The sequence below is a fragment of the Manacus vitellinus genome, unplaced genomic scaffold, assembly GCF_001715985.3.
Source record: "Manacus vitellinus isolate BGI_N305 unplaced genomic scaffold, ASM171598v3 scaffold_4_pilon, whole genome shotgun sequence".
NCBI lineage: Eukaryota > Metazoa > Chordata > Aves > Passeriformes > Pipridae > Manacus > Manacus vitellinus.
The window spans coordinates 7,365,521-7,378,103 of record NW_021940604.1 but is presented as its reverse complement, the minus strand read 5'-3'; the positions used below and the strand labels follow the sequence as shown (position 1 = coordinate 7,378,103).

The window sequence follows — 12,583 nt, the reverse complement described above, 5'->3', positions numbered from 1 at the left end:
GCGGCTCCTCCCCTCGGAGCACCGACCTCCCCGCAGCGCTCGCTCGAAAGCTCCTGCCGGGGCCTGCTGGATCTACAGCCGGATCCAGGGCTGAGCCTTGGATCTGCAGCCAGAGTCTGCTCCAAAGGCGGCCTCGGCAGCTTGCTGGTTTTGCCCTTCCCGCCTGCTTCCGTCCACAGGCTCAGCTTCCCTGCCCTTCCCAGGAAGGACAGCGTGTGGCGTTCATCGCTCTGCAGCTCCTTCCAGCCGACTTGGACATGGTGGCTTCGAGGGTAGAGAGGTGCCCCAAAACCTCTCAAGGAGATATTTCTTTGATCATTAGAATGGCCTGTGTTGAAGTGGTCTCGATTCGGTAGATTAAACTTGGCGTTTGTGATGTGGATAAGGGGTGGCAGCCACGTACGTTAAAATTTCCAGCAAATTTGTTGCCAGGGCTGGTGCTCGTCCAGTCTTTCCTCATGCCCGAATTCTGTATTTTTGCTTCAAGCCCTAGACATCATGGGACAGCCTTTGTAAAATAATTTGGTTTAATCAGCAAATACAAATGGAAATGTCTTTGGCAATGTCATCAGAATAGTTGAAAATGAATGACGAGGCAACTGAATTAATCTCTCTCCAGCTGAGAAGAATGTATACTTTACTGCTGTTCTATGGAAACAGAGCTTCAGTTTCCAGAGCTATTAACCACAGTTGTTATAGCTAATTCAAAAAATGTTTAAAGGGCTGTGAAAATAGGATGTGTATGATTTTGTAATATTTTCATTTATACACCTTGATGAATATATTAAGTTACAGGCAAGTAAAAACCATTGTGACTTCCATGGTATTATTCTTTCTGACTGACTGTTCACATTTCTCTGATTTACAAAAGCACTTTGATATTACAATAGGAGCCTCTTCATATCTCTTTTACATTCAACGTTGACCGACTTTATGTCTTCTTTTGCCTTCACCCTTTTAGATGTCACTGCTCCTCAAAAGGAATCTTTAGATGCCTTGACCACTTGCTATGGTATCTCTTCTAGTTTATCTTTCTGTTTCTTCATGTTCTCCTTTTTGATCACACCAAGGGATTGCAGACACTGAGCACCTCCTTAATGTGGGAATTTTCAAGCATACATTCTGAATAGCACAACAAAGTTACTGGTGCTCTGTGGCTCAAAATGTTTGGAAGGAAAAACTATTTTAAAAAAGCTCAGGTGTCTGACCCAAAGCTCACTGACCTGCCATCAACTTCGATGAGGTTTGGAGCAGGAACTGTGTATTTCAATAGTGAACTTAATCACATCTTTTAAACTTAAAAAAAAATAAATGTGGAAAACAGTAAATAGCAGCCATGAGTACACTTCTAATTAAGGCTTAAACAGGTTCAGAAAATGTCATTAGCCCACACATGCCCAGCCACTGAAATCTCCAGTGAGGGAAAGTCCTCGGTGTACAATCACATCTGTAATGATGCAAGCTGCACAGGGTAAATAATAAAAATAGCACATTGTAAGATTTCGTGAATAACACAAGACTGGTGTCAGCAGCTGCAAAAAGCTCTCTAAGCCTGGGTACAGTGTGCCTGCCTGTGTGACACTGGAGCCTCTGGGCTCCCATGGGAGCGTCTGTAAGCAGGGAGCTCACTGCTGTGCCCTTCCAGGAGAAGCCCCTGCCTCTCCCTCTCATAGCACAGTCCTGCTGGGAAAGTTCTGTGGCTGAGGAAGGAGCAGGCTGGTCTGTCAGCAGAGGGAAGGAGAGGGAATAATGAAGGCAATTCTCTGGGAGATGCTGAGCAGAAGAGACCTTTTGACCTGACTAATGGCTGACATACGAGACTCCTGTACTGGATCGATTGCTTGGACAAAGGGAAGGGTGCCTGCATCGTGTGACTGCTGGGAAGACTGCAAAACCACTGTGCCTGGGGAGCTGTGTGGGACTCGTTATTGAGAGGAAGGCACTTGCTTGCCTGAGTGGAAGCAGAAACCAGAAACTGAATTTCACATGGACACGTTTCAGACTTGATAGATTTTGATTCAGACATGGGGAGTGGCAGTTGGTAGTTGTGGTAGTTTAATACAGCCTGAATGCAACTTTCATGTTAGATAGCTGGATAATGCAGCACTGGATGTGTTAAAAATATGGGGTGCAGTCCTGTCTGTCTTTGCCATTGGGGCTTCAGGACAGCAAGGATTTTATTCAAGGTAGAATATAATATGATTTACCTGTAAAAAGCAGTATAAACATTAAATATCCTTTTAAAGATGCATCTTGTTGTAAAAGTATTTCTGTAAAATACCAGAAAATGAAAGCACAGAACTTGATTTTGCTTCTGCTTAAGTCCGTGTGACCGATTTGAAAGGCAGGAGAGTACCTTCCTCCATGAGTTAGTGGAGTAAAGCCTCTTGCGTGCAACCCAATCTTTAAGAAAGATAGGGGGGAGATATTTGACTCATCGCTCTCCTCGCTCTTTTGCAGGGGTGCGATGCCTTGTGCAACCTCCTGGTTTTGCGGGGGGAGGGGGCAGGGCACCCTATTACACAAAACAGAACTGGCAATGTGGTTTGCTTGGCTCTTTTTAACTGACTCTCTTTGTCTTTTTTTTTCCCCCGAGAGTTGGAAATGACGGGAGCGAGGAGCATGAAGACACCCCGGGGAATGGGGGCATCCGTGCACCTACGCCTCCACTTCGCTTTGCTCCTGTGCAAACACTAATTTTATGTTCCCAGAGACCCAAAAGGTCGACGGCGTCCCTGCGGGGCGGTCAGAGGAGGGAGGCGGCTCTTCCTCTACAAACTTTCCCTGTCCCCTCCCTCGCCGCCTCTTTCTCTCTCCTCTTCTCTCCTCCCTGCAACTCTCGGCTCCCGGTCGGCGATGGCTGAGAGGCCGGGGAGCAACGGGGCAGCACTGCTGCCCGTCTGGTCCTTGCCCGGTCCCCGCGGCCGCTCCCAAAGCGACATCTCCTCCTTCTCCTCCTCCCGGAGAACCTGTCTGCTGCGGTCCATCGTGGGCGGCTCAGGTAAGGGGGAGGGAGGGAGGGAGAGACCTCCGAGCCGAGCTGAACTAAAGAATTTGGGAAAAAACATCCTCCTCCACACCCTACCCGGCTCTCCCAGACCCAGGACACGGTGGCCAAAGTGTGCGTCTCTGGTTTACGTGCTTTATCTACTCCTTAAGATGATGTTCGGAAAGTTCCTGGCTTATCATACCCGTGTTCTCACACCTAAATGAATCCTGGTAACGCCATGGGTACCCACATGTTTGACAAAGCATCTTTGACTGCAAGGGCAGAAAAGTTCCAGGAAAGCTTCTGGGTGTATTGCCAGGACATCAAAACTTCTCGTCCCGCTGCTTCACACATTACACTTCAGCTGCATGTTAGAATTTTACCCCCTGCACTTTTATCTGTTTCTTGATTTTCATTAGTAGGTGAGGCAAAAAAAATGTGTAAGTCAGTATTCCACCGTCTTCCTTTGGGAGGTAACCACTGCAAGTGCCCACGGGATGATATGGGGGTGGAAGCTGGACCTTTGGGACAGAGTAGGCTTCCTGCAGGATTCAGAGTAGCTTTACTGTGTTAAATGAGAAGAAGTGAGGGCCCTAGTTTACAGTGCAGATATTTGAAAGTGGCCAAAGTCCCTGGGCTGTTCTTTACTCAGTCTGTTTCCTGAGGTAAGGCATGAAGGAAAATGAAATTCTGGTCTCCACAGGGCTGAGTACATTTTGAAAATGTGTGCTTGCCTGGTTGCAAATCAACCCTGTATTGACTAGAACGAGGATGTAGGCATATACATCCCTGGTGATGTAGGTACTTTGGATGCACTCTCACACTACTGCACAGAACTACACCACCATCAGGGAAGCTCCAGAATGCACTGAGAGACTTCTGCTGCTGCAGCACAAATAAGGCACTGCAGTGCATGTTTGAGTCTAAAATGGACCACAATGTCCTCTTATGTTTGCTCCTCAGGGACTCTTAAGATAAAGCAGACCATGTGCTTGGGGAGGCTCAAGTATACAGGCTATGCCTGCCTGATGAGGAGAGTGGGAGTGAAAACTTGCTTAGTCACATAGGAGCAAGTAGATTCAACTTTTGGGGCCAGAGGCTGCAAGCAAAAACAACTCTGTGTGCCAGTTTCTATATAATTTTTTGCTCTACCTTTTTCTGTGTCTACTTAAAAGTTAGTCCAGTGAAGGACATTTGGGACAGGGAGGAGGGAGGAGATTCCAGTGATTTGTCCAAATCAGAAAGGGCTACTTTTTGGTGTAAGGTGTATTTCAGCACTGCCTGGAATAATATTGTGTGAACAATGCCCTATGACTTGATGTGTACACCCCTGGATCCAGAGGGATTGACACAGAAGGATTGTCACAGAGGTTGACAGGATTGAGACCATATCAATGTTATACTATGTTTTTTGTTGGCTTAACTACAAAGACTGCTAACAATGAGTCGGGTTCATTATGAGAAACTGGCAAATCCAATGGAAGTAAAATGATGGTGTTTTCAAAGATGTGTTGTTATTTGTAGTTTCTTACACACAACATTTAGGCCTCCCTGCTGCCCTTCTTGGTTTTTGAGGATTTGTCACTTCCTGCCAGTAAGTGACAAATGCTGCTTTCTCTGGTTTTTATTTTTTTAACGTATTTTCTTTCATTCTGTATTTTCTCCATTGCTGCTTCCTGTATCTTTTTCCAGCTGCTCATTGGATGCAGCAAAAACACATTCTACCACACAAGTGTTGATTCCTTCTTTAAAAAGGAAAGTATGCATTAAAGATGCAAAGCTGTTTAATTTTTAATGTGGTGGTTAGAGAATTGGTTTTATACTGAGGTGCCATTAAAATAACCTGCTTTTTCATTCCCCCACTAACCTAGAGAACAACTGTAATGGGGATTGAAATGTGAAGCATTTAGAGAAACAAAAAGAGGCAGTATTTTTTTCTTCTCCTTTTTTCTCTAACCATACCATTTGATTAAAGCAGATCACTCATTTACATCAGATGTTACCTGTGCTCCAGCTGCTGCATTTATAGAACAATTTGCATTTTAAATAACCTGCAAAATGTTTGCTTGCCACCTGTTCCTGGGCTGAATCACTTGCAACTGTTGAAGTCACAAGTTGCAGTTTCTGTTGCATATTTGTCTTCATTTTCTAGATCCTGACACCAGTTCTGCTGAGAAGACGTTGTTTCCTCTCACACCATCAGTGATAGGTTGCTACCCCATAGGTGATTCACACTGTCATTTATTTTACCACCTCCTAATTCACCATTCTCAATGCAGGATCTGTGAAGAGGCAATATTTTTAGAGACTCTTCTAGCTAACAGAAATATAATAGATTTTTTAAAGCAACTTTGGCATCAGCTCATAAAATTCATCTGTTTGTTATTCTAGGTCAGTACTATATGTATCTTGATAGTGCAGTGAGGCTGGTCAGGTGGTCCCCACGTTTATGCTGTCTGTGCTTTCTTACCACCAGTTCTTCTTCTGCTATTCTTACACATTGACAGAAGCAACTTCCTGGTATCACTTTACAGCATCTCATTTCATTAGCTACCATCAGGTATGTGAGGACAATATATTTTCAGGATTTTCTTCTTAAATCTGGCCTTTTCTTTTAGTGTTAGTAGTAGAAGATTACTTAATTTCTCTCTCTGGGCTCTCACCTTAGCCGTTATTTTGTGAGAGCTTTACCTTCCAACTCTTTTTTTTTTTCTCGTAACCCCTAGGAAGAATAAGGTGAACCTCATCATGAGTAAAAGTGGCATGACCTGGAATTTTGATTTAGACCCTGAAAAAGTGCAATGTCAGCAAAGTTCAGAGGCAGCACACTGCTAGTTTGTTGTGGTGGGCATAGCCTGTGCATCACTTCGACGTCGTGGTACGCCCCACCTGACAACTGGCTGGTTTGCTAGAGCATCTAAAGGAGACTGGTGAAGAAAAACTTACTCTCCCAAATTTCAGAGCAACACCAGAGGCACCTGAAGAAAGCTGCTTGAATTACATACCTTTAAGCAGCCTTCCATGTTTAATGACTAGATTTAAACCCACTTTAAAGGTGGATCAAGTCAGTCAATTTTCTTGATTTGCCCAGCATAGATGGGGACTGAACTGCAATTGAAACGAAGACCTTGCTCAGATGCTTTCCCAGAGCTCTTCCAAACTCTAGATTGTGTGGTTATGGGGCTGAAGGTAGCTCTCAGCATGAGTGGTGAGTTCTGGGGTGCAGTGTGGAGGAGGTGTGCCGTTTCATATCAGCCACCTCTGTGCTCCGGTTGTGAAGCGGAGACAGCGGTTCTCTTTGTGACAGCCCTCAGGCACCAACCTCAGCTGCTGCGGTGCCCATTCTTTATCTTCATGTCCGCCTAGACAGTTTTGAGTTTGCTCTCTTTTTAGTGTTGTGGGTTTTGCTATACAGCCTTGCATTTTGTTCCAAAGACAGTGAGGTCTGTGTTGAGGTACATCTTGGTGAAAAGGGAACTTTACTGCTCAGACCAGAAGTCAAAAAACCACCCATCTCTACTCTGGGATTGACATTGTCATCTTGTTGCAGTTCCTCCTGAGGTCTTGCCCTTTAGCAAGAAGGAGAAGTTTCAGATAATTTGTTCCATTAGTAAGAAATGCACCTTTCAGATAGAGAGGTGAGCTCCTCACGTATGTTTCCATTCCTTTCACTGTTTTTTTTGAGCCTTTCTAATATCAGACAAAAAAAAACTACCTGAGAATTCAGACAGCAATTCATCAATACCTCAGGCTATACCTCAGATGTTGGATTGCAGAAGAGAGTGAGAGCCAGAGTGCAAATGACAGTCCTGCCTCAAAACTTGTACATGCCAGGATTATTTTGGGAATTTTTGCGGGTTAATTTATTCAAAATGATAATGAGTAACAGCTACGAAGCCATCTGCTGCTGACTCCAGAATAGAGTGAGCAAAAAGATGGCTTAAAATCCCCCAATTAAGTGAAGAACTGGGGAAGCTTTCATGTAGTGATCAGGGCATCAAACTGGCTGATATTAGATGAGAAAAAAATTGAGGATTTTTGGACTTATTTTAGCTTTTCATTGTTAGAGTGCTCCACGTTGAAAACTTAAAAAATGTCAGATACTCTTCTTAATGGACAAACTTTCTGATTGATGCAAAGGAAGCATTTTTGACAGCGGAGGGTATTTGACAATCTAGAAATGGTGAAATCCAAAATACTCTTAATCTAGACATTGGCCTGATTATCTGGGGGCATGGAATCTAGGGAAAAAAGTAAATTTTGCATGAGTAGGTAGGTAGCTGTTAACTTTTGCCTGTATTTCCCACTGTACTTGTACTCATATTTCCCCAAATGGCTACAGATTCCAGTTTCCTTATTCATCAAGTCCTACCAAGGTCTATGGGAGTTGAATTCAGCGTTTGTGAAGAAGACATCAGATGTGCGTTGTGAGGGCGATGAGAAAGATAGTGTTTCTCAGTTCTAAGATGGACTTGATGAGGGAGAAGATTGATGCTGTGAGAGAATACCATTACTGAAGCAGCTGATTTTGGTACATTGTGTGAAAATATGGGAGTTATAGGAAAACATCATTCTCCATTGTATCAAGCAAGACTTGTTTACAACGTAAATTGAAGTACAGAATTTTGCAAGAAGACTAAGGCAGATAATCTGAGGTAGAAAACTATAGTAGAAATTAAAGCAAGTAATAATTTTGAGTGATTTAGAAACTAGACTCAACACGAGTGTATCATTTCCAAGAGACTCTGCATCCTGTCTCTAAGTCCACTTTATTATTTTTCATCAATTTGCAAATTTGAAGTATCAAGAAGAGGCAACAAACATAACCATATGAAATTTGACATATGCTTATAGAATTAAAGCATTTATTTTTTATAATAATCTGCTTAGACCATCGTCCCATAATGTTAAATTCCATCCTGGTCAACCTTATATGTAACTTCAGACTGATGTTGAGGAAAAATCCAGAAATCTTAGAACATTTTGTACTGCATACATTGACAAAGTTCAAGTCTGCTTGAAAACCAGGTTAATTTATAAGATTGATGTGCATGCAGGGAAGAAGCATGTGTCAGAATATAGTCAGCCATTTCTAATATGAGTTTATACCATAATGCATGCTAAATAAGAACCTACCTGTGTTATGTTGGACTAAAAGATATTATTCTACACCAACTCTTGCAGAATAACTGGAGTAGGTTCTTGTTATTAGCCTAGCCTGATTAAGTGTGAAAGGGGAAACCCTGGGCACGCTATGGTTAACAAATACAAACCATGTATTCTATATGTCATTTACACATGACCCAGTTTCTGAGACAAAAACTTTACAGTCATATATTCAGACTTGGGCTCAGGCTTGAAAAAAATAAATTTCTAAATGTGATGATAATCTTCATGGTTGGCTAAGTAGAAATTGAGCTGCAAACTTTTCCAGCATGGGCTTTAATGTGTGTTTTGCAGCAGCTAATCAGTAGCTGAATGGGGGGATCTGTTCAGTGTTTTGCTGCTGTGTGTGTTTTAGTTTCTCAAGGCCCTTTGGCATTTAGCACTTCCTGCTGCTCTGTGGCTTCTAGTAAGTAACCATTTAATATCAGACCACATGTCAGGTATGAAGGCTTAAGAATTGATCTTAAGAGTAGCTGAAGAAAAATTTTGCTCCTTCTCTTACTGAATGTAAGCAACTTGTAAAAAAAAAAGCATTTGTTTTGGTTTTAAAACCTAAACATATCATTAGTCAAATCTGTAATTTGCATAAATAATTTATCTTTCTTCCCTACCCCATTCCTCATGTCCTTCTCTTTTTGCCATTATTTCCTGAAAAAGCAGACACAATTTAAGGTCAAAAGACTGGGGACAGTTGGCAGATTTTTTAAAGGTTGATGAAGAATTTAAATTTTTATTTGTTTTTGGTTTTGAAGTCAGAGTCTTTTCAGTGCCAGAAATCCTGTAGGATTTCAGTTTTCAATAAACCCAGTATTAGTCTTGTTTCTGAATTTTTAGTAGTTCTTATAGAATATGCTTTATCATAAGGCAAACCTATCCTCAGTTATAAACTTTTCTTTTCCTTTCTTTTCTTTCTTTTCCTTTTCTTTCCCCTAGCATTTTACCTGGCACGTTGCAGGTAAAATTAGTTTTTCTCAGGTACAATCAATTGGCACTAAAGGAAAGATATATAGAAGAAAATAGAAAATCTTGACTTCAGTGTTCCAAGTTCAACTGCTTCTCACTTTATTTTTGAGATTGTCATTTTTAAATCCCACCACAACAAGGGTTACTCTTGCTCTTCATTCATGTGGAAAGCACTGTGATCTTTCTGAAATACAAGCAGAGGTTTTAGGCAGTTAACACTTCCCTTGGTGGTGAGCTGAGAAAACTTGTTGCCCATCATGCAGTTTTGATGCAGAATTGGACTTTTAAGATGTTGTGTATAAATTCTGTAAGTGCCTTTGATGTTACATTTTTTGAACTTGAAAGGCTGAAGCAGTGAAATATTAGTAAATTTTATCAGTATCAAGTAGTATAAAGGGCTCAGAGGTGTTTGCACTGCTTTAATACAGCTTGAAACTTGAAGCTTTAAAGCCACTGCACTTTGCAGGTTGGCTGTGCTATCAGGTGGAGGGAGAGCTTTGTAGAGAAGAGGAACTAAAGAGCAACTTAAAGCACTGCACACTTAGGTGGCGAGACACTTTTCTACCCGCTCTCATCCCTCTCATGTTATTTATATATATCTGGCACATTCTGCATTGCCCTTCCCCTTTCTCATGTTGTTGTTAAAACCACTTGGGTGTATTCAGAGAAATACAGGGCCAAACAATATGGGGCTGGGAAGGAAATGTGGAAGAGTAAGCATTCTACCAGAGATGGGCAACGTGGCGACACTTCACATGCTAAAATACTGTGTGTAAATGGCTTCTTTTTAAAATAATGATCATGTTTTTACCAAATGTCTTAATTTCTTTTTAGGAAATGTAGCATTTATTAGTTATTTTTAATTAAATATGTATTTTACAGCTTGATCTATTTTTTAAATTTTTATGTGATTTGCAGTATCCAGAAGAAAAACTTGTTTAGAGAGAGTGGCTTCCTATTAAAAGGAGCTGCTTTTTGATTCCTTTCAACTTCAGACATGATTTCAGTCTCACACACAAATTGTGTTGGCTACTGCTTGGGGAATTTGCCCAGTTGCACAATACCACACACTATTTCCATTAGCTGGATGCATCAGGTGGTAGCTCAGTTTTGGCATCTTTACCCACATTGTTCCTATTCAAGCTATATTGGAAATAAGAGGCACTCATCTATCGCTTTCTTCCTTTCACCTCCTTCGCAGTCTTTCACTCCCCTCTTCTCTGCTAGCTTCTTTTCTGTATTCTCCATAGCTTCCAGTAAATGTCATTTATATTGTGTTGATAACCTAGATGTTTGGTGATCCTCTGTGTAGGTCTGGTTGGGTATATGTCAGGTTTCATCCTACCCATTCGAGTCTGATGCACTGAGATGTGAAGGGACTAGAAACCTACAATTAATAACATTAAGTTTATAAACTAATAATGCAATTATCTACAATTAATAACATCAAGTAAATAAACATTAAGTTTATTTTCTGATTGTCACATGGAGATAAAGGTCAGAATTTGTACAGTTTGAGCAGAGATTCATTCAATTTTACGAATTCATTGCAAAAGGCTAAAATATCTCCTAAAAATGTTAAAAGAAGGAGTTGCTAAATATTAGGAATAAAGGAGAAATGCTTCAGAGCCTTGCTAAGATAAAGGCTAAGATAAAGCTTGACGCAGTGGCAAGGATCAGGAAACAGATGAACTCTGGCACAATCCTTACTTTATTTAAAGTTATCAAGTTATCTTCAGTTTCTTAGAATACAAATTTTTCCTCATAAAATAAAAGTTTTGTGAAAATAATTTTTTTTGTAGAAACAGTCCTGATTTCAGGTACACTTTTGCATTTTCAGGAGAAATATCTGACAAAATCTAAAAATGGTAAATTGTCACTTCAAAAAATTAATCTGATGTTTTTATAATTTTTCATCATACAGAAATCTGGTATAGGAGGTTTTTTCATGTAGGTTAGGGAGCAGGAACAGAAATAAAGGCAGCAAAGAAGTGTCAGAATTTCCTTGCCACAGAAATGTTATTATCCTAAGGGACCCTGTCCACCTATACAAGGCAAGTGTAACCACTGCCACTTTCCTTTCTTATGGCTAAATCAAAGGTTAAAATGCCTTCTTGAAAGAATAAAGGTGTTCAGTATAGAAGAGAACCTGAGCACAAAGAGCACATTGAGCAAAGTTCTAACTTCAGAGCATATGTATTTGCTTTTTGCTGTTTCTGGGGGGAGAATCACAGCTTTTAAGTTATATCTGTGACTAACATACACAGTACTGAAGAAAATTATAGGCACCAAGTAGAATTAGTATTGAGGTATTGTTTTGTGTCATCTACAAGCACAGTAAAGAGGGGGTTGTGGTGCATTTGCAGTTGAATGTGTCCTAATTGCAGGCCTTCTTTGTGTTCAAACACAAGCAGCTATATTTAAACTTTATGAGTGAAAAGATAATTAGCAGTCATCTGCTTGCCACTTTTTAATTTAATTTCTCTGTTGTCCTGTGTCAGGGCAATGTTAGTGGTTTAAATGTTAGTGGTTTAAACCACCAATGAAACTGTGACCATTTTATCTGCAAAAAAGATGAGTGCTACCAAAGCGTAGCACAAAAAGACGGCATCTGCAAGACATATTTCTGAATGTTATTCTGATTTAAAGCAGTTTGGGCTATCTCAGAATGGTTGGATTTGAAATAAACTATTTCACTTACACAGACAGAGCCAGTGTAATTCATCAGGGACCAGTGGACATCCCAAGCCATGATATGAACTGCGCTAGGCCCAAGGATGAAGCATGGCAATGCTGCCTTTATTAATTAGGCTTATAGCCACCTCTGCCTGTGTTTCTCTGAGTAGACTGTTGACTCTGTGTCCTTAGAAGTGAGCCAAGAAGGGAGAGTTACACCTCCCCAGGGGCATGGCATCTTTCTTCCAGCCGTTTGACTTTTGAGCCCTTAACATTTAAAAAAAAATAATGGTATCTTCCTGTTATGCCTTCCTGCAAACAAAACCGAATGGCATATTTCACAACAATTTATTTTAGTGAATAGCAAATCCAAAAAAAATAGGCTGCAACCCAGCTATTTAAGTATTTGGAGGCACATCTGCTATGAATTTTGCCTTATTCTTTGGAAGTTGAGATAAACAATGGCTTTTGATCTACAAATAGCAAAAATCATTTTGGGGAAAGATTTCCAAAGAATCAATGCAGTAATTTTCAGAGCTTTCTCATATTTAGAAAGTCATCTTGGGATTTGTCTAATGGGATCTTCCTATGGTAAATGGTGAATATATATGTAATTTTGTAGACGATTGTGGCTCACAAGCCAAGAGCTGCTCTGTGGTACAGATGTTTATCACTGCACACGTGGTAAATGAGTGCATTGTACATGCTTGTGCATTTAGTGGTCTATCTGAAATAGCCTCTGAAAGCTACACCCTTGCACTGCAGGACCTGCCAGAGTGGGAGGGAAAC

At 40.9% G+C, this 12,583-nt stretch overlaps 1 protein-coding gene across 1 annotated transcript in view; it reads left to right on the top strand.

Annotated features, from left to right (window-relative positions):
- The first annotated feature begins 2,856 nt into the window (after window positions 1–2,856).
- PHACTR2 (phosphatase and actin regulator 2) overlaps window positions 2,857–12,583 on the top strand; it is a 131,155-nt gene continuing 121,428 nt past the window's right edge. Inside the window, exon 1 of the mRNA XM_029962704.1 lies at window positions 2,857–3,001. Within this exon, the coding sequence (XP_029818564.1) occupies window positions 2,857–3,001 (145 nt within the window). The remainder of the gene's footprint in view (window positions 3,002–12,583) is intronic.